Genomic DNA, 22482 nt, shown 5'->3' with positions numbered 1-22482 from the left:
TCTCTCCCAGTACCCTTAATGGATTTACCGATAACGACCCTAGATTGAATATGGAAATGATTTTTGATTAACGAATAGGAGGATGGTCCTCCGAAGAATAGGGGGTTGAGGCGCCGGGCATGCTACCCAACACTCGGAAAAAGTCATTATGCAAAAACCAATCCAACACAGCCTCGGATTTTGGACGGAAACAAGGATATACGACTCAGGCGTAGAAAAAGGACTATAAGAATGGGAACGTGGAATATACAAGGAATCGCATCTAAACAAAATGAAATAATCCCTGAAATCGAAAGACTAGGCACAGATATAATAGTCTTAAGCGAAACAAAAAAAAGGTCAAGGAGAGGAAATTATAGGGAAATATACACACATATGGAGTGGAGTTTTCAAACATGAAAGAGCCGCAAAAGGAGTATCAATATTATTAAAAAATAAATGGAGAAAATACATACAAGATTACCAGCAAATAAATAACCGAATAATGGAAATTAGGATGAACATATTTGGACAACCAACAATAATTGTTGGAGTATATGTAATGAATGACAATGCGACCATAAGGGAAAAGGAAGATTTTTTCAACGCACTAAAAGATGTATTAGACAAGACAAAGGAAAAAGAAGATATTCTACTAATTGGAGATTTTAACAGCCACATAGGAAAGGATAATGAAGATATAGTGGGACGATTCGGAGAAGGCGAAGTTAGAAACGACAATGGAAGTCGGCTAATCGAAATATGTCGAGAATACGATTTAGCCATAACCAACACAAGATTTCAGCATAAAAACATACATAGATAGATATACATGGGAAGAACCTAGTAGACACCAAAGATCAATTATTGATTTGATATTAGTAAGAAAAGCCAGCAAAACAATAATACAAGATATTAGAGTATACAGATTTTTAGTGTTTGGAAGAGAAAATGTTTGAGCTGTGTTAGTTTTATTTCGATGACCGTTTATTATGGACCAAGTTTCCCTTGCAACATTTTTAGAGCTTCCCAGACAATTCTCATAATACATTTTTTAGCTGTTTTAGATAGGTTCCTCTATGTATTTGGAAATATATTCAGTGACAAAGACATTGGTAGTAAATTTATTGATGTACAGTAGTGAACGCATATTCTTGGCTGATATGCGGATACCAGGGTTTTTGATGTTTTGACCTTATTGTAATTAAAGAAAATTAAAAAAAAAAAAAAAATTTTAAAATCCTTTGTAAAAGGTATATATTTTTAAAAACCCAAACGGGCTGTGTTAGACAAAACGTTTTCGGAATCCATTATTCCATCATCGGTGTCCTAGAAAATATATAACCACTTAATTAAAAAGAACGTGAAGTTAAAATTTTGACCAAGGTTAATGTAAAGTGTGGTTAATACTTACTAGGAGTACATGAATGTAGCCACTAAATACATGGGTAAGAACCCGTTAACAAATAATTAGTTACATTTGTTTTACATTATATTTTATAAATTATTAGGATGTTAAAGTTACCGTTGGATTAGGTAACATGGTGACATATGACTCCACGTTGAAGTTGCAAGTCCTGAGACGGTGTGTCTACGAGGACTTTATGGAAGCAACTGATTGAAATGACAATGTTGACAAGTTAGGACGGAACAAGTAACAGAGTAGTCAATATAACTGTATGTGTCTACTTAAGACAAAAGCCAACGTTAATTAAATTTGTTAAAGAAATAGATTTTTTAATATTAAATTAATATAACAGTATCAACCATCAATGTTGTTGTTTTTTTTTTTAAATTGATTTTTATGTGTATGAGATGAAATGTGAAGAGAAGATAATGTGATTATAGTTAGGCAACCAACTATGCATGTGTGTGGTAGTGTAATGAAAAAAGATTTTTATATTTAGGCCCTTTATGTTTCTTCAACATTTGGTACCTGGAAAATAGAAAATAGACACAAGTAGAAGGTTGAGTTGTAGAAATTTTGTTTGATATTGGTGGAAAATGAATGAATATATTTAAAATATGAAAGTGTTCTTACATGAATGAAATAAAACTTTTGTAGTATAATGGTCATGTGAAATTTAATATTAAAAAATCTATTTCTTTAACAAATTTAATTAACGTTGGCTTTTGTCTTAAGTAGACACATACAGTTATATTGACTACTCTGTTACTTGTTCCGTCCTAACTTGTCAACATTGTCATTTCAATCAGTTGCTTCCATAAAGTCCTCGTAGACACACCGTCTCAGGACTTGCAACTTCAACGTGGAGCCATATGTCACCATGTTACCTAATCCAACGGTAACTTTAACATCCTAATAATTTATAAAATATAATGTAAAACAAATGTAACTAATTATTTGTTAACGGGTTCTTACCCATGTATTTAGTGGCTACATTCATGTACTCCTAGTAAGTATTAACCACACTTTACATTAACCTTGGTCAAAATTTTAACTTCACGTTCTTTTTAATTAAGTGGTTATATATTTTCTAGGACACCGATGATGGAATAATGGATTCCGAAAACGTTTTGTCTAACACAGCCCGTTTGGGTTTTTAAAAATATATACCTTTTACAAAGGATTTTAAAAATTTTTTTTTAATATATGGTATACAGCCAAATACAGGAACGTAGATTCCTTGTGGATTTTAAAGAAAATTACCTTATCAAAAATACAGACAAGCTTATCTAAAAAATCACTGAAATTATAGTCCACGTCCACAGAGGAAAAGTTCCACCCAGAAATCAAGCACACATTTTGGAATTTACGGAAGTTTTGAGCGGAAAAATTCCTACCTAAACGTTTTGTTTTCGAGGATTGTTTGTTAAGAGTGTTAAACTTGGTATATACTGCTTCATGGTCAGAGAGACCTGCATTAATAATTATTGTAGAATTTACATTAAGTGGTGAGAAATCTGAAACAAACTAATCAATTATGGTAGATGTTGTTTTAGTAGTTCTTGTAGGAGATTTACATTTTGAAACCATATGAATCGAATATATTGACCAAGGATAATTGGGTAGCACAAGCAACAGCGTAATTAATATACAAGTCACCGCATAGAATCTTTCTGCTTTTATTGGGTTCTAACAAATTTAACAGGTTCTAAAAAAATAGTTTCGTTAAAGAATCAGGTGATCTTTAAATGCAAAGAATTTATAGATTAAGATTCTTGTTATAAACCAATGAAAACTCCTAAAAGGATTCATTCAACAGAAAGTCATATTTTGTTATAGGAGGGAAATCATTATTTGTAGAAAGAATACGGGTACCACCATAAACTGAACTTGGAAGATCATACCTAGCAATTGCGGTATATTTTTCTACAAAAAAGGCTCGTTAACTTCAAGCCCGTGCTCGGTAACCGTAAATGTCGGGGGAAATCCTAATTCCTCTAGAAACAAAAATAATTCATCTGTTTTATATCTTATAGAACGAATATTAATCGAAACCATGCTAGAGTTGTCATCACTGCAATAATTTAAGGTTTCTAGTCCCACAGATATCCCACAGTCCCATGTCATATTATTAAAAAATTTCGTTTTGGAGATACAACGGAGTAGTGGTTTCGGTAACTTTTCCTTGATTTTTGTAGGTGAATAATTCTTTTCAAAGTGAGAAAAGACCTAAGAGCAGCAAGATTAGCTTTCACCTCAGTTGGACAAATACCATAGGCATCGTTAAATTCTAGAAGGATTTTTCGTAGATCTTCAGTTTAAGTGCCCTTCGGAAGCCATAAAGAGTTTAACGCTTGTATTGGTGAATCCATAAAATCCTGAAAATATTATTTACTGAAAAAATATATTTCAGAAGATAAATAAAGACAGTTGAAAAAGATCGTAACAAAAGCTGCTGAGAAAATCGTGGGAAAAATTAGGAGAAAAACGAACGTATAGTAGGTAAGCTGTAGAAAAGGGCACAGAAATTGATCAAATTAATTAACCAACTAACAAAATTAAAGAAGCGCATATTCCTAGTAAAATGATAAAGAACGAGGAGGGTACGCTATTCTACAATATGTAAAAAGTCATAGGCGGTCATAAGTGAAGCATATTTACGACCAGACCACCCAAAAAATGGAAGCCATGGAACATGAAATAGAGGAAGGCGTCTATCTCGGGTGTCTATTGGAAGTCATCTCTCGTTAGAGATAAAGAAGATAAAAGAAAATAGTGAGAGAGGAAGCTAATAGCTAGACATTCAAAGATTCTCTCAGGGTTACAAGACTAGCAAAATGAGAAAATAATTAAATTTTAGAATACATGCTTCAATATTTCGCAGTCGAGTTTTTTTACAAATACGGAAATGCATAGGAAATATTAAAAAAAATTGGAATTTTATATGATATTCCAAAAAAATAGATAGTAAAACCCAGCTAATTGATGAAGCTAAATATAAATTATTTTTTCCAAAGGCGATAATGTTTGAGTGTAACAAGAAAACTAATAACTGTTAGAAAATATTACTCATCAGTCTACATTCCGTGCGTAAAAAAACCACTCATCAATAACATAAATATAACTCGGCTGGGGCCAACATCCACTTCTTCCACTTCAATAACCTTGCTCTTTAATGCATCAAAGGAACAACAGTTAACCAAGAAAGCAGTTGGTTCAGTTGTAAACATTCTCCAACGCAACAACCACTCGTTCAGTCGCACTGCAAGTGGCACCGCTAAAATACGAAATCGGCGAAGACGTAGCAGTCAATACGGAAAAGAATGGTACCGTTATTTTGTGTTGTAATTGCAGGATTATGTGGGTTAGTGGTATCGGCCCCTGCACCCGAAGAAACTGAGTTTTATACGACGAAATATGACCATGTAGACGTAGAGATGATACTTAACAATAGGAGGTTGGTTAATTATTATACTGCTTGCATGTTGAGCCAAGGACCGTGTCCTCCGGAAGGATTGGAACTTAAAAGTAAGTGTGTTTAAGTCTCATATATAATATATGGCATTTGTCTACAATTTAATTTAGACATATACTAAAAAGCATTGAAAAATTATAATATTTAGTTCCTTATAGCGGAAAAGTACATATGACTGGTTTAAAAAATTTCCATTATTTCCATATTTAATTTGTTGGCCATCTAAGTAATACTATATTTTTTATTTTTTAAGTAAAATTAAGATAATCTTAATCTATCTATCTCAAATATCTTTTTATATTTCCTTCATCTATTTATTTATTCTAACAATTATTTTAATAGTGAGTATATACTAAATTATTTTTTCGCAAATTCTAGACACAAAATAAAACTGCAAAGGGTAGGCACCGTTTTTGCCAGTTTGACGTAGACATTATCTTAATGAGCTATATCGCTTTAAAATGGTTTCTATCCGTTTAAGTTAAAATACTTTCTAAAAGCCATTTTTGTAAGTAATAACATTTTGTTCATTTGTTTTAGAATCTAACTTATCACACTACGTGAATACTTTTTTAATTCCGTTCATAAGCGGCTCATTTCTTAATTAGGCCATCCGTCAGAGAGTTGACTCCTAAAAATCATACGAACAAGCTGATTTTTGCCAAAAATATTAATTTTGAGACCCCAAAAAAGGTGCAAAAAGGTTTATCACTTTTATTCCCGGGCTTACCCTTAAAAAGCCCCTCGTACCCTCGTAGGGGAGTGAAAACGCAAAAAAAAATCAATTTACCAAGAATCTGTACGCCGTAAAAAAAAAGGTTTCAGATACAAAATTCTATGTAGAATGAACTGTTCTCTTAGAAACAACGCTTGAAGCGACCGTTGATTTTAAATGTCAGTTACGCGCGCGAAATCAATGTTCAATAAAATTTGTATCAGCTCGACAGTAAAAATTCGACATGTTTTAATTCAAGTGTTCTATCGACAAAAATCAAGATGTGTTTTAAAGATAAAGAATGCAGATATCGTGTGTAGTTTTTGTATTTTGCCGAAAATAAAATCTGTTTTTATAAAGGTGTCAAATAAATAAACGTGGCGCGATTTTTGCAATTTTTTATGATTCTCGTGAGATTAATAAAATTGATCACTTTCATTGACCAGTCGCAGTAAAATAAACGTTTTTAGAGATCAATCTTTAAAACCTATCACATGAAATTTCAATTTTAAGTTATAGCAACAAATATGCGGCATTTAAAATATGAATAAAAAAAGCCGGTGTGGCAGTCCAGTGGGACTGCCGGTGGAAGTTACACTTCTATACACGCATTCGCCGTTAAAAATTTATTTGGGAGTCAATCTGCACAATCATTACATATGTAATTCTATTGGTAAGACATAGCAGAAAAAGAAACATAATTAATAACAACTTACTAACAATGAAGGATTGAATAAATATTTTGATGAAAATGTATATTTTTATTTTCATATATGTATGAAAGGAGTTGACAGCAAAACTTTTTTTACACATACACTGCAGTAAAATACATTGTTTATTTTGTTATTATTAACATAATTATTTTTTATTAATATTAATTTTTGTTTATTATTAATATAATAATACAATACAAATTAAACTGCAATATTCATAAGTATTTAAAAATGACAATAATATACATAAAAAAAATACACTACAATACAGTGCAACATAATTCCATATAATAATACAATACAAATTAAAATGCAATATCCATAAGTATTTAAAAATGACAATAATGTAATAATATTAATAAAAAAGTCCTCCCCGACTGGAAATCGAACCCAGGTCTCCCGCGTGACAGGCGGGGATACTGACTACTATATTATCGAGGACATGACAAACTCATTTCAAAATTGACAGTTCTGGATCATACAGTGATTTATTGAGATTATTATTTTGAAATACAAAAGACTAATTTATTATGAACATTTAATAAATAATACAAAACATATCACATAAATAATAATATTAATAAATATTTTATTATATGTATAATATTATATGTATATATATATCTTTATATAATATATATCTATATATATATATATATATATATATATATATATATATATATACTATTAAATTATATATATAAAAGGAACATTTTTATATTCGAGAGAGAAAGAGAGAGAAAATATATCTTCTGTCTCTCTCTTACTCATTATCTTACATATGTAATGATTTCACAGATTCACTCCCATATAAATTTCCAACATGGAGCGCGCGTATAGAAGTATAACTTCAAAAACTCAGAATTTATTGTTTTACATTACAAACTATCGCATGTCACGGGAAATACATCCAAGAACACGGTTTTGAATATAGTTTATAGCAAAAAGTTTGGTTCTTTTGAAAAACCTACTAGTGTAGTTGAAAAAAATTTTTTTTAATGTTTTAGATCATTTGATATGTGAAAGTTTAAATCCAGCGTTTTTTAAGCCTATTTCAAATGTCTCACATTTGCTGCCACTACTCAAAACTAAAATTTCATGCTATAGGTTTTGAACGGTAGGCTCTAGTTATCGAAAATTCATAGTGGCCAGTGAATGAAGGAGATAAATTGTATTGATCTCATGGGAATCATAAAAAATGACAAAAATCTTCTTTTTTCGTCTTCTTCTTCTTCTTTAAGTACCGTGCCCAAGTTTTAGGCATGGGTAGATTCCATGACGATTTGCCGATATCGTTCTTGATCTTGCGCGGCATGTAATAATTCATCTGCTTATAAGCCAGTCCATTGACGAAGATTTCGGAACCATGAGTTTTTCTTTCTACCAATTCCTCTTTTTCCGTCGATCTTTCCGTTGAGTATCAACTGCATTATCCTGTATCTGCTTCCTCTCATTATATGTCCCAGATATTCGAGTTTTCTCTTTTTTGTCATCTTTATTAAGTCGCCTTCACCTTGACCTTCTCTGTTTAAAATGTGTTGAACCCATAATATTCTGAGCATTCTACGATATAACCAAATCGCACCACTTTTATTTACTTAACATCTTTATAAAATCTAAGTTTATTTGCATCCAAATACAAAAATTGTATACAAACGCCAAACTCTTTACCTTTAAAAGACATCTTTAGTTTGTCGATAGGACACTTAAGTCAAAAGATATCGAATTATTATCGTGAAGAAAATTTTATTGAACATTAATTTCGTGCGTGTAACTGAAATTCAAAGTCGACGGTCAAAAGTGGTAAACTTTTTTGTATCTCTTTTGGGGTCCCAAAATTAAAATTCTCACTAAAATTCAGCTTGTTTCTATGACTTTTAGAGGATCAGTGACATTTTGGTCTCTGACGACTGGAGGAAATAGAGAAGTATAAAGTAAGATGCTAAAAGAAGTCAGATACCTCGGTATTAATTTAGATAAATGATAGATCTGAAAAAACTATATATATTTGCTAAGTAAAAGTAATTAGTGCATGAGATACGATAGTCATATTTAGTTCAGGTTGTACAGCTACTCTTGTTGGAAAAATATTTCTGATTCGGTTTCTTTGCAGGTTTTAGTTCAAAAATATCCCTTTTAAAACGAACGCGAAGGGCGCCGGGCGAAATTTTTGCTCAGAAATTGTTTAAATTATCCGATACATCAATAAAAATGGTATCTACTCGTATATTAAGAGACACAAATTTATATGCGGGGTCGGCTTTTTTAATTACATTTCTCTCCAAGTTTCTATATTAGAATATCGCAATATCAATCTCCTTCACCGGCAGGTCCTGACTAAGCATATTTTCATTCATGTGTTCATTCTTAATTTTGTCGTACGACGCATCTCTCAAAGCATTCTCATTTTCGCCACATGCATTCGTTATTCCTTATTCTTTCTAACTGCCCAACATTCAGTTCCGTATATCATAGCTAGTTTTACGACTGTTTTATAGAACTTTCCCTTCAGCTTTATTAAAACTTTTTTGTTATATCCAACCCTACTTCTATTACGTGCATCTCCACTGACCTCTTCATTACTCTGTAATACTGATCCAAGGTATTTAAAATTATTACTTTTTACAATCATTTCACGATTCAAATTTATAAACCTACATAAGGTTTATAACTATAAACCTATATAAGGTTTAAGTTTTAAACCTTCTTTCTCAAGAGCCTGTCTTCACTCTTCAAGTTTTTGTTCTAAATCGCTTTTACTGTTTCCTACTAAAACTACATTATCAGCATATATTAAGCACCAGCACATATTAACCTGTCGTTTTGCAATACTAAATAGACTAATGTGTAGAAAAGACAGAATATCTCATAAAAGTAAGAAGAGCAACACTAGCAGATCTGTCACTATCACCAAAGGACAGCCTCCCCAGATAAATCGTAGAATCTCATATTGTCCAATGAAGAATACGATTATGTAGCCCCAGAATTGGAGGTAATGATAGCTTTTTTTAATCTCCATAAAAATAATTTTTCAAATAGCATAGGTTCAGATGATCGGTCTGCTCATCATGGCTATGCGGACTCTGTTGACTACCGCTCTAAATAGTTCTGCACTACTGCATTCAAACCATTTTCTCAAGTTCTTCTTTTTCTTCTTCAGTCTTAAGTTATCCAACTTTGGGCATAGTCCTCCCCCAAATCAAGCCAGTGCTTTCTATTTTGCGCCACTTGCTTCCAGTTGTGTCCTCCGATCTTCTCTCCTCCTTCTATTCTCCGTTCTTCCCACATTTTGTTTACCTCGAATTTTGCCTTGCATAATAAGCTGCAAGGGGAGCACCGAGGAACTGCACCGTGGAGCTGTCGGACATAAATTACGTAACGTGGTAACGTAGCATCTTATTAAAATTTAAAATTGTTAGTTTTCTGGATCAAGACATACATTTTCCAGAAGTTGGCATGGTATTATTTTATGGAATTATTAAATAGTTATTTCTATTCAACATGCTATCAAAGAAAAATGTACCAATGATATCGTGTACTGTCCAATATTCAAACATTTACATTTTCGGGGTGTTGTATTACATTCTTTTTGCATCCAGTTAGGATGCCAGAAGAACGTACATCAGAAGTGGAATTTTATCAATTAATATACCCTCGAAATAACAAAGTACACTCATCTGAAAATAAAACATGTTCTAAATGGATTTGATTGTTATTTATTGTCTTAATAATTTAAACAGAAGTAAACCCTTTAATCAAAATCCTCTTTTATGAGTTTCTAGATAGGTATCATTTTGAAGAAAGGCATTCTATTTCATTTTAATATTTGAAAAATTGATAAATGACTAACATAAAATGTTGTGAACTGATTTCTGACTCAAATGTGCAGTTTTTTATCATACTGAAATATGATGTTCACTTTGGCATTAATATTTACAACATTCAAGGATCGTCTTTCTGAGCTGTTCGAAAATAAATTCTGCTTGTTCGATTTTTGAACTCAATTTTGTCTGTAACATTTGATATTCTGATGATCATGTTTTATATCTTTTTTTACCAATGAATAAGTTAATTAAGTGTGTTAGCTACAACCATACATTGCATCAACAAACTGAATAGTTAATGGGTAAAAAATGAATTTCCAAGTAATAAACTTTTTTTTTAATTAATCCAATATTCTTTAAGCATATAAAATTAATTGTTTCTTTGTTAATCATCCTTCATTTTAAGATGTTATTTACATAATTTTTTTACACAATTTAGTTTATGACATTATTTATATAAAATAACACTGATATCTACCTTTTTTTTGGAGACGTAAAACAATCCAATCCAACAAAGGACTGAAGGATGAGAATAGACTTCCTTATTAAACCTAGAAATATACCTTAAGAACTTTGGAATCTTAATAAGAAAGCAAAATTAAAAGGATTAACGAAATCTGAAAAAAAAAAGTTAAATAGGAAATATGTAGGATTAATAAATGTTCCCAAATTCCTGTTTAACAGTACCTGGTTTTCTGCCTCTTTCCACATTGGTACTATAGTTATTGTAATGTGACTTACAGTTAGTGCAAATTAATTTAATTTGCAACGTTTTAATTTAATTAATAGCGTTAAATTCCCAGAGATAAGGAGGTAGTCTCACCACCTTATGACCGTGTTCTCTTAGTAGTTCATCAATCATATACAGATTCTTTTTTCTGTTCCTTTTTGCAATTTGTATTTATTCGACTCGATAAAAATTCGATTCAATAATCGATTCGGTTTCATAATTAATTCGATTGGATTCGATATTTAATTCGACTTTAATTCGATTTTATAATCGATTCTATTTAATAGTCAATTCGTTTGGATAATCGATTCAATTCAATCATCATAATGATAAGGTAATCAGTTAGATTTGACAATTGCTTCGATTCGGTTCGATTTATTAATCGATTCGATTTGATTTAATTCGATTACTGCCTCAATGCGATTCGATAATCGATTTAATTCGATGATCGATTTGATTCGATAATCGACTCTATTCGATAATCGATTCGATTCGATTAAATAATCCATTCGACTCGATAATCGATTCGATTCGATATTCGATTTGATTCAATAATCGATTTTTTTCGATTTGATGATTGATTTGGATTATCGAATCAAATCGAATAAAATTTTAGATTATTTCATTTTATTAATAACACGAATGACACTGCCTTTACTACTCCATGTAGTGTTTTATGGCGTGATGTGTCATTACTGTCGTTACAGTCATTACTGTCAGTACAGTCGTTACATTTTTCTTTTTTTTATACATCAGTGCGATTCACCGCTCTGTGCCTAACCTGCGATAAGAAAGCTATGCTTCCAATAACACGAAAATAATTTATAGAAATACAAACGTCAAAAACATCATCATCATCAATGGCGCTACAACTCTTCGTGAGTCTTTGCCGCGTTTACTATTGCCTTCCATGTTTGTCGGTCCTGTGCCAGTAATTCCCATTGTCGCACTCCCATTTTCTCTAGATCTTCTTTGACTGCATCTTTCCACCTTTTTCTAGGCCGCCCTACAGACCTTCTTCCCTCTGGCCTTTTCCAGAACACGTTGTTAATAAGGCGATTGTCGTTACTGCGTATCACATGCCCTGCCCATCTGAGTCTATTGGCCTTTATATATCTGACTAGATTTTCTTTTCCGAATAGACACTCTAGCTCGTTATTGTATCTGCCCCTCCATTCGTTTGTCACGCTATCTCTGCAAGGGCCATATATCATTCAAAGAATTTTACGTTCCCACACCAGCAATTTATTTATTTCTCTTTTTGTTAGCGTCCATGTTTCGCTTCTATATGCGACTGCTGGTCGTATTATGGTCTTATATATCCGGATTTTTGTGTCTAGTGAAAGAAGTTTTGACTTTATTAGATGTTGCATTGCAAAGAAAGATCTGTTTCCTGCCATTATTCTCGTTTCAACTTCTCGTTCTAATTTGTTGTCATTTGTGATTGTTGCTCAAAAAACGTCAAAAACGCCGAAACAAAATTTACAAAGTAAATAGCCAGTACCTAAAGCAATCATGAACCATTTTAATATGGTCTTTGTTCGATATATGCTGTTGTGTATAATCATGTGTGACTCAGATTCATCGTTGTTTTTGTGTGAGTAGAAGACATAATATAAAAATAGTTTGTGAATAATGTCATACTTGTGCAAAGATCCAGCTGATGAACTGTAGATATATAATATCATGTATGTGACATTATGTAACACCATCCTCCGTGGATGTGTGTTAGTTGTTGCTCCGAGGTCTTAGAGTATTCTAAAATTAATTACACGAATTACTCGTAGGTGCTGTTTTACTAACTTCATGTTACCTCTTCTACCTTGACGCAGCATACTGATAAATTATTGATAACATCATTATCATCATTTTTACACTAGTTTTTTTAATCTATTCTAATAGTTGTCGTTGTTTTATATTTTACTGCCTAGATTTTGGATATGTAGGTCATATTACGAAGAAGAGAAGGCATTGTACGAATATATTTGATATTTGTTGTTGAATAAAAGGGTCTTTAAGTAATAAATGATTTTAATTTGTCAAAGGTCAATATTAGAATATCTGATGTTTTCTATAGAATTTTCAACAATTATTGATTTGGAAATAATTTAGTAATAATCTATTTATAATATACATAATTACCGAAGTGTCTTGTTTCTAAAATTCCTAAATCAGGTTTATTTACTGTAAACTAATTATAGTTTCTAACAAAGAAAAACCTGTGAAAATATTAAATGTTGTACTGACATTAAAGTAAAAGTCAATTCATTTGAACACAGCTTAATTCATTTGAATACTAATATAATTAAATCAATTAACACGGGGTTAGTAATAAGCTATGATTTGAACCAATGTTTTCACACAAACAGATATTATATCGAATAAAATAAACAAAGTGAATATGGATATAAACCAGACTAAATTTTAATAAAATTGTGTTTTTGTGTTTTGGACGTATCGATTTCCAATCGAATAAATTAAGCCTGAGAAAGAACAAACGTCGTGTTATAAACATTGTTTAAAAAAGCTTTCTGCTTATTTTTTGGACTCATGTCACTATCTGTCTCAATCAATTTGAAAATGAATTTTTTTCTGAAAGTTACATATAATTAGAACATTTTTTTTATAGAATTAAAAAAATTCCTAGACTCTCCTGGTTACCCGATTTAAATTCGTAAAGTAGGTGAGACTGCTTGAGATTTTTTTTGTGTTAAAGAGTTTTTTAGTGTTTAGTTTGGGTGGAGCACAATTTTGCTCTATTTTCATCTAATTGTGTTAATGATATTTCATCACAATATATAATTGAATTTTTGTTATTATCTTCTCATCCAAGGTTTTTTCTGTAAGAACTTTATTATAATTTTCTGCCAAATTATATCGAAAGCGTATTTATAGTCAATAAAGAATGAATACATATCTCGATTTATATCCAGAAATCTCTGGGACATAATATTCAGTGCGACTAACGCACTTGTAAACGCGACTTATCTGGACCTAGACCATTTCGAAATCGAAATTAGGTTTTTTTGATATTCTGTTCAAGCTTTCTTCATTATATAGCAAGTATTGCTTGCGCATATTTCATTAAGTTTACAGAGCTTTAATCTGGAGAGTGTTTATTACTTTTTTTTTGCACACACACAAACACGTGTGCGCGGACAAATCGGCTCCGAAAGACATGTATGTTGTAATGGAACAGTAGGGCCCACATGTCCAAAGATCAAACCGGTCACACTCCGTAATGGAGTGGTACATATCTGACCCCCAAGCTATGCCACCAGCCCTCCCCATCGCAAGACATAACAAAAGCAGTGGCTTTGTACGTTACTTTGGATGCCCTGGGTAATGAGACATTTTCTGTTTTACTTTATCTGGTTAAGCCACCTAATTTTAAGAATAGCCAGAAGAGCTTTTTTTTCTATGAATAACTGAAGTGACTTGATACATGACTTGAGACTGGTGTCCCAAGGCTGTGTTTTTTCTCCTCGCCGTCTGAGCAGTCTAAGGGACTAGACATGGAGCCCACGTTTGTCTTACGTGATCTCGATGCCCAGATTTAGTGATTTGATCTTTTGACATACCTGAAAGGTATTAAGCCTGAAGGCCAATTTGCCTGAAGGGCATTATGCCTGAAAGGCCATTTGCCTTAAGGGCAGCTTGTATGTGAATGTGAACGAAACCAGAATTTACTTGACATGTTTGTGATTGTTAAATGGTTGCTGTAACAGAAGGTGGTTATTACGAGATCAAGACGAATTAATAATAGAAAGAAAGTAGTAATATGTGAGGTGTGCATTCCTAGGTTTATACGGCCATCACATACACATGTATATATTTTTTGGTTTTGTTTGTTTATTGTGTAAATGTTTATTAAAATAAAAAATAAATAACAGAAATAAAATATAATATAAATAGGGTAAATAAGTAATTATTTTCTTTGTGAGCTAAGCTCATATTTTGATATTATGGCCTTATATATTTTTTTAGGCCTTTACTTTAACTACTCTGTGGCCATCTCATTTGTTGATTCTTCTTCTACGGTTCCCCTATATCCAGATAGTTGCTTTCTGCGCCGTCTACGTACCGTTCTTTGGTTTTCGTCATAGCCTGCCAATCCTATTAGTAGTCTGCTAGGATGGTTTCTGAGATTGTTGAATATCTCGTGTTCTCTTTCTTTCATTTTTCTCAGCATTCTCTTTTATTGTAAATCCCTAAACGCGTATCTTAATGAGATGTGTTTAAATATATTCAGAGCTTCTCTGATCATGTAATTTTGGATGATCTGTATATTTTTTCTGTTGGTTTTACACGTGTGCCCCCATGTAGCTGTATTTTCTTTAATTTGGTAGAGTTATAAAAGTTAATATCAGCCATGCTTGTAGTATGATTCTTGATTTATAGGTCCTATCGTACAAATAAAGCTAGATATGAATCAGTTCTTCAATACATTTAAGAACTCTAGCCGGTAGCTGGTCTGGGACTGGCTTTATTTAATCTTTTAATATTTTTCGACACAATATTTTTCCATACGCTTAGTTCTTATTCTGTATCTGTTATGATATAATTATTTATTCTTTTTATGTATATAAAAGCTGTCGTATATTTGTAGTAGCTCTTCAATTGATTCACATTTTTCGTTAAAATTTTGTTGCCACTTCGAATTTACTTTGTGATTGCTTTGTTTTTTTTTAAACGAACTTTTAATTGGTTTGAACCATATCCATGAATCAGAATAATTTATTGCAAATATCCTAAGACGTTATTAAACGCTTGTTATTAATTTCGATTGATTAACTAAAACTCTAGTTTACTTATAGAATGGACTACGTACATCTTATATGTTCTCAGTATATATGAATACAGAATTTTTTATCTACAATTCACACGTAAATGCCAGGTTTGCACATAATTGAATCAAAAAATTAATCAACTCTTTGTGAGACTCTTTATCAACAGTTACACTAGGTCGCTTTTATGCACGTGTTTTTCGTCGCGTGGCTATAGAAAACGCTGGTTTTGTGTATGGAACAAAATGGAATTTTAGTTTAGCATTTTCTGCCGCTTGTCGCTTTCAGATAAAATTTGATAAATTGATCAGTGACCATCGCACCATACTATAAGGAATTGTGTATTGATCAAAAAATGGATTCGTGTGTTATATACTTGGTATTCAAATATATAATTGTTCACTCAAAAAGTAATGTAAGAAACCTCAGGCGCATATATACACAATATAATAAATTAAGACAATGTGTTTTGTCATCATCTGATTATGAATCCCAAAAAGATAGCTATTTTTCAATTTCGTCAATAAATAGTTCACCATCGAGGTGTTTCGTACCAAAGACACACGTCTTTACATATTGATACATGTCTTCAGGTTAGCAAAAGTTTCTATCGAAGCATGAGCGACAATAAACGCGTTGAATAAAAGAACTAATTTAATTCAATATACTTATAAAACGCCTGTCGCGACGCGTTCTCTAATTGCAGACATAATTTGAGACCGCTGCGACACAGGCATCGAGTGTCTCACTGACGTTAACAATGCATTCTTCTTCTTCTTGTGCCACTCCTATCGGAGATTGGACATCGTCAAGCCTATCGTCACCTTGTTTACAGCTGACCTTAAGAGTTCATTAGTGGTACAGCCAAACCACTCTCTTAAATTACGCAGTCATGACATTCTTCTACGGCCTGGATTCCGTTTTCCTTCTATTTTTCCTTGCATTATATTTTGAAGTAATGCGTATTTATGTCCTCTCATCAGGTGACCCAGATATTCGAGTTTTCTTCGTTTGATCGTTGACAAAATTTCTGGGTCTTTTCCTATCCTTCGCATTACTTCAAAATTTGTAACTCTTTAAACCTAACTTATCTTTAGCATTTGCAGGTAGCACCACATCTCGAAACTTTCAATATTTTTTATACTGTTCTGCTTGAGAGTCCAGGCCTCTACACCATATAATAGCGTATTAAATACGTAGCCCCTTAGCATTCTTAATCGGAGAGGGATGCTTATATCTCTGTTGCAGAAGAATTTCCTCATCTTTATGAAAGTGGCCCTGGCAATTTCGATACGTCTTTTTATTTCATTGTTTTGGTCTCCAGTTTCGTTTATTGAAGTATTCAAGTATTTGTAACTTATACTTTTTCAATTTGAATGCCGTTTATACTAATATGTGCTGGTTGTGTCATGTTCTTACTGAAGACCATATACTTAGTTTTTTTGATATTGATACTTATGCCATAATTGTTGCAGGCAATATTTATCTTTGTAAGTAATCGTTGTAATTCTTCTACTGTTCTTGCAACTAGTACAGTATCGTCTGCGTATCGAGTATTATTTACAACCTCTCCATTGATTACGATTCCTTCGTAAGTGTTTTCTGGCAGATGCTTTCACTATAAACATTAAATAGCAGCGGTGACAAAATGCATCCCTGTCGTACTCCTCTACGTATTTCTATTGTTTGTGATATCTCATTTTCTATTTTGTTGTTAGCTTTCTGATTCCAATATAGATTGAGGATTATTCGCAGATCTTTATTATCCATGTACTTTCTCTCAAGAATGTCTTTTAGCTAATCATGGCGTACTCTGTCGAACGCTTTTTCAAAATCGATAAAACATGCATGTATTTCCTGATTAACGTCTAGGCATCTTTGTGTAGGAACATTCAAACCGAAGAGAGCTTCTCGAGTACCTAATCCCTTTCTGACTCCCATCTGTGTATCACTAATATTTGAATCCAACTTTTGATAAACTCGGTTGTGGATGACTTTTAGAAATATCTTTAGTATATGGCTCATTAAAGATATTGTTCGATGTTCTGAACATTATTTTGCATTGTATTTCTTTGGCAGTGTAACGAATGTAGACAACAGCAAGTCTTGAGGTATAATACCAGTTTTGTATATTGTGTTAAATAAGTGCAATATTATACATATTGAGTCATCATTCAAGAGCTTTAACAATTCAGTAGGAACCTCATTAGGTCCATTTGCCTTTCAACCCTATCAACCTTTCTCTATTTTTGTGCATTATTCTTCATTTTACGTCTTTCATCCATTAGTTCTAGTATGTCTGGTGTCATCCATACCTTATGTTTCTTTGCAGATCTGGTTAGGTGTTTCTTTCCCGTAGTTCTTATTGTAGTGTTTATATACTTAAGTTTTTCATCTATGTTGTCTGTTCTGGGGATTTGACTTTCTGCTATTCTGAGGATGGTGTTTATTTCTTCTTGCACTGTTTCACGATCTGCAAAACCCAGATCGGCAAAATTAGTGAAAACGAGTGGCAAGAATACTACGTAGAACTACTTACAGAAAACCGTCCCCAATTTCAGGAAGAGAATATAGAACATGCAGGAAATGGGGCATACGACCAGATAGAAATAAGCCTGGCAGAAGTTAATAGAGCAATCAAGACATTGAAGAACAAAAAAGCCAAAGGACCCGGAGGAATACCAAACGAACTAATTAAAAACGGAACGGAAAAGTTATTCCGCATGCTACATAGAATGTTCGAAAGAGGACTAAATGGAGAAGAAATACCTGCGGAATGGACACAAGCATACATCACATCCATACATAAGAAAGGAAACAGGAAAAAATGTGAAAACTATAGAGGAATTAGTATAATATCGTCGGTAGGTAGACTTTACGGGAAAATTATTAAAGAAAAACTAGAAACTGAAATAATAGGAAAAATTGGAGAAGACCAAGCAGGGTTCACAGTAGGAAAATCATGCCTAGATCATACGTACACATTAGAACAACTGATAGAGAAGAAAATGGCAAAAGGTAGACCGGTCCATCTGGCCTTTGTTGATCTAAAGAAAGCATATGACTCAATACCTAGAGTCAAATTATGGGAAGCAATGAATGATCTCGGAATCCGACAAACACTAATAAAAGCAGTTAAAGCACTATACAAAGAAAACAAAGTAGCTATTAAATATGGAAATAAAGCCTACAATCCATTTAAGACGACAAAAGGACTTCTACAAGGCTGTGCTACGTCCCCTACTCTGTTTAAAATATTCTTGGAAAAGACACTCAAACCATGGAGGAGAAAGTGCGAAGGAATGGGCATACCAGTAAGAGACGAATACCTATACACCTTAAGTTTTGCCGACGATCAAGTAGTCATCGCACAAGATGAAGAAGATCTCAGCTTTATGCTCAGAAAACTAGAAGAAGAATATAAAAACAACGGAATGGAAATAAACTTAGAGAAAACCGAATACGTAACAACAGAAAACAAGGATATGAGAAACCTAGAGATAGACGAGGGAAGACAAATAAATAGAACAGATAAATTCAAGTATTTAGGAACCATAATATCGAACCAGGGAACAACAGAAGAAGATATAAACAACAGACTGAGACAAACAAGAAACTGTATAAGACAACTAAACTCAGTGTTGTGGGATAAGAACATTACGATAAAGACAAAAAAGAGAATATATAACACCCTGACAAGAAGTATCCTGACATATGGGTCCGAAAACTGGACAATAAATAAGAGAAATAGAGGTAGAATAAGAGCAGTAGAAATGGAGTTCCTGAGGAGAAGCTGTAGACTTACAAAAAGAGACAGAATTGAAAACGCAGAGATTAAGCGGAGAATGGGAGTGCAATCAGACATAATCGACTATATAGAGGAGAAGAGACTATCCTAGTACGGCCACGTCAGAAGAGCGGACAGAGGACGCTGGATAAACAAAATCACAGAATGGAGCCCGATTGGAAGAAGAAAGAGAGGAAGACCCCGAAGGTCATTCAGAGATGAAATCGACGAGGCTATGTAGAAAAGAACCCTGCGAGATGGAGACTGGAATGACAGGGAAAATTGGAGAAAACGGTTGAGTGAAGGAAGACAGTGAAAACTGTGGAAATCCTTAGTAGTAGTAGCACTGTTTGTCGTAGGTGTTCACTTTTTAGCTGGCTTAAGTCTAACGCTGGGATGACGACTTTTCTTATTTTCTTTGGTCTAGCTTCTATCACAGATACTACTGGATTATGATCCGAACCGATATCAGCTACAGGATAAGTTTTAGTAGATTTCACGGCATTACGGTATCTTTTTGTCACCATTATGTAATCTATTTGGTTTCTGATTACTTTTTCTTGAGTATGTTGAGGTGACGTCTACGTATACAGTCTCCTTGGAGGTAATTTAAAAATGTATTAGTTATTATTAAACGTTCACTTTAACAAAACTGAACTAGCTCCTGAAGCTGTAGGAGCATACACTTGTATGATGTTTATAATGTTCTTCTTAGCTTTCAATTGTATTAACATTACACGCTCTGAGAATGGAGTAAAGTTTACTACGGCATCGTTCCATTTTTTTGAGATGATGACTCCAACTCCGTATCGATGGGTTGTGGTGTCACTTCCGGCATAATAAAACATTCCATGATTATTTGTGGGACATTTTCCATTTTCTGGCAATTGTGTATCACTCATGCCTAATATGTCTATACCCAAACGAAACGATTCATTTCCAATACGGCCTTATCTAATTTTCCCGAAGAGAATAAGCTCCTTACATTCCATGTAGCAATTTTTATAGTTGTCTTTTTCTTATTAAAAGGGTTTCGCAGGTTTACGACCGAGGAAGCCTTGTATTTATCTATTTGTCTTCCCCTGCCGGATCTTGTTATCCGATGTCCATGATCAGTACTTCTCCTTTGTATATCTGCCATGATGATTGTTACTAGGGGTACTCTATGAGTCTTTAATGCAGTGGTTCCCCGTTGCCTTCTGCATCCTTATGCCGTTGACCATTCTGTAGGGTTCATCCGCCTTCGAGACCGATTTCTCAGTCTCAGGACAAAAGAGTGCCCTAAACACCTACTTACTCATCCGCCCGAAGCCGATGGTCAGTAAGTGGGGGGACTGCTTATACCGGCAATCACTCGGTGAAATTTTCGCCATATCTGGCTACCCTCACTTAGTTTCATCTAAAAAACCGCTTTTTTGTCACCATGCGAGAGGGGACGAAAAACGCGTGCATGAAAGCGGCCTTATGGTACTTAATTATTCTTAATGGTGTACAGTACGTAGAGATTAAACCAAGATACTTTCTTTACTGGATTACTGTCATTCTATAATAATTGTAAGTCAGAAGTCAAGCTGCGTAACATATTTATCCGTGCCAATCGCGCTCATACATATTTCGTTTAACATTTTTCTTGGTTTTCAACTATTGCTTTGCTGTTTTTATACCAACTATTTACGATTTGTTTCAACAAAAGTATATATTACCTTCTCCCGTATATAATATAAATATTAGGAGTAAAAGTATTTTGCGAAACCCGTGTGCATATAAAAAAGAACATTATCTACGGTGTCATATAATATAACAGCACTATATAATTACCAATATTTTAGAAATATTATTTCAAATACGTTTTCTGGCGAAACTGTCGTTTTCACTATCTGTTTCATCAACCGCATTGTTCTTAAAATCATTAAATAAAATTTTGTTGCACATCTTGCTAAATAATTACTATTTAAAAACTATTCCGAAGTTTGGAGCATTGTTATTTGACCTTTTACACTCTAGAGCTCTTTATGAGTTCAGGAACTTTTTTAATTAGGCAGTTGAAGTATTTGAATTGTTTTCTTATATATAGAAACTTGATATTTTTTGTATTGAAACAAGAAATTTAGCTGTTATTATTAATTAATTAATTATATTAAATAACAAGAATTAATTAAATGAAGTTTATAAGGCGTGGGAAGGTATTTTTATCGTTGATTCTTTTGTTAAAAAATATCAAGAATTCCTTGTCGATGTTTTTTCATAATAATTCCAATAATAATCATACATTCTAATCTACTTACATTGGAAACACCTCTATAAAATTTGAAGTTGGCAACCGATTTTAACCAATTTCTTTTCAAATATCATCTAATAGAGGGTATAATTTTTTCATTAAAAAAATTCTACACCACTGGATTTAGCGTGACTTAAGCTGACAAATAGCTAAGTCAAAAATTTCAATAAAATATATTTATTAAATACGAACTTATTATTATGTAATATATAAAATTCGTAAGAACTATCTCACGAGCCATTTCCTTGAGGTATTTTTAAAAATCAAACGCAGGAGACTAAATAAACTAATGGGAACACAATTGAGCCAATCGCAGTGGTGTTAGGGAAGCACTAGGTATCAGGAATAAATTATTTGCTATCCAAGTATTATTCCAAAGCTGGAAAGTAGTCCAGTCGTCAGAGAGTTGACCCCTAAAAATCATACGAACAAGCTGAATTTTGCCGAAAATATTAATTTTGTGACCCGAAAAAAGATGCAAAAAAGTTTACTACGTTTATCCCCAGGCTTCTCTCTAAAACGCCCCTCGTAGGAGAGTAAAAAGACAAAAAAATTGATTTATCAAGAATCTGTACACCGTAAAACAAACGTTTTAAATAAAAGATGTAGCTGAAATAATTTTAAACAAAACTCTTTTGTATCATTTTTTATATATAATGAACTGTTCTCTTAGAAACAACGCTGGAAGCGACCTTCGATTTTAAATGTCAGTTACGTGCGCGAAATCAATGTTCAATAAAATTTGTATCAGCTCGACGGTAAAAATTTAATATCTGTTGATTCAAG

The 22482-nt window shown here is 33.0% G+C and overlaps 1 protein-coding gene across 4 annotated transcripts in view; it reads left to right on the top strand.

The window, feature by feature from the left end:
• Window positions 1-4535: 4535 nt before the first annotated feature.
• Window positions 4536-22482, top strand: part of LOC140447798 (uncharacterized) — a 113104-nt gene continuing 95157 nt past the window's right edge. For 2 of the 4 annotated variants that reach the window (XM_072540657.1, XM_072540655.1), the window contains exon 1: window positions 4536-4915. In XM_072540657.1, coding sequence (XP_072396758.1) covers window positions 4711-4915 — 205 coding nt within the window. In that variant the 5' untranslated portion in view covers window positions 4536-4710. The remainder of the gene's footprint in view (window positions 4916-22482) is intronic. The other 2 variants (XM_072540658.1, XM_072540659.1) reach the window with 1 other exon arrangement.

The sequence above is a fragment of the Diabrotica undecimpunctata genome, chromosome 8, assembly GCF_040954645.1.
Source record: "Diabrotica undecimpunctata isolate CICGRU chromosome 8, icDiaUnde3, whole genome shotgun sequence".
Lineage (NCBI taxonomy): Eukaryota > Metazoa > Arthropoda > Insecta > Coleoptera > Chrysomelidae > Diabrotica > Diabrotica undecimpunctata.
The sequence above is the reverse complement of the archived record's forward strand: the minus strand, read 5'-3'. Positions and strand labels throughout refer to the sequence as shown.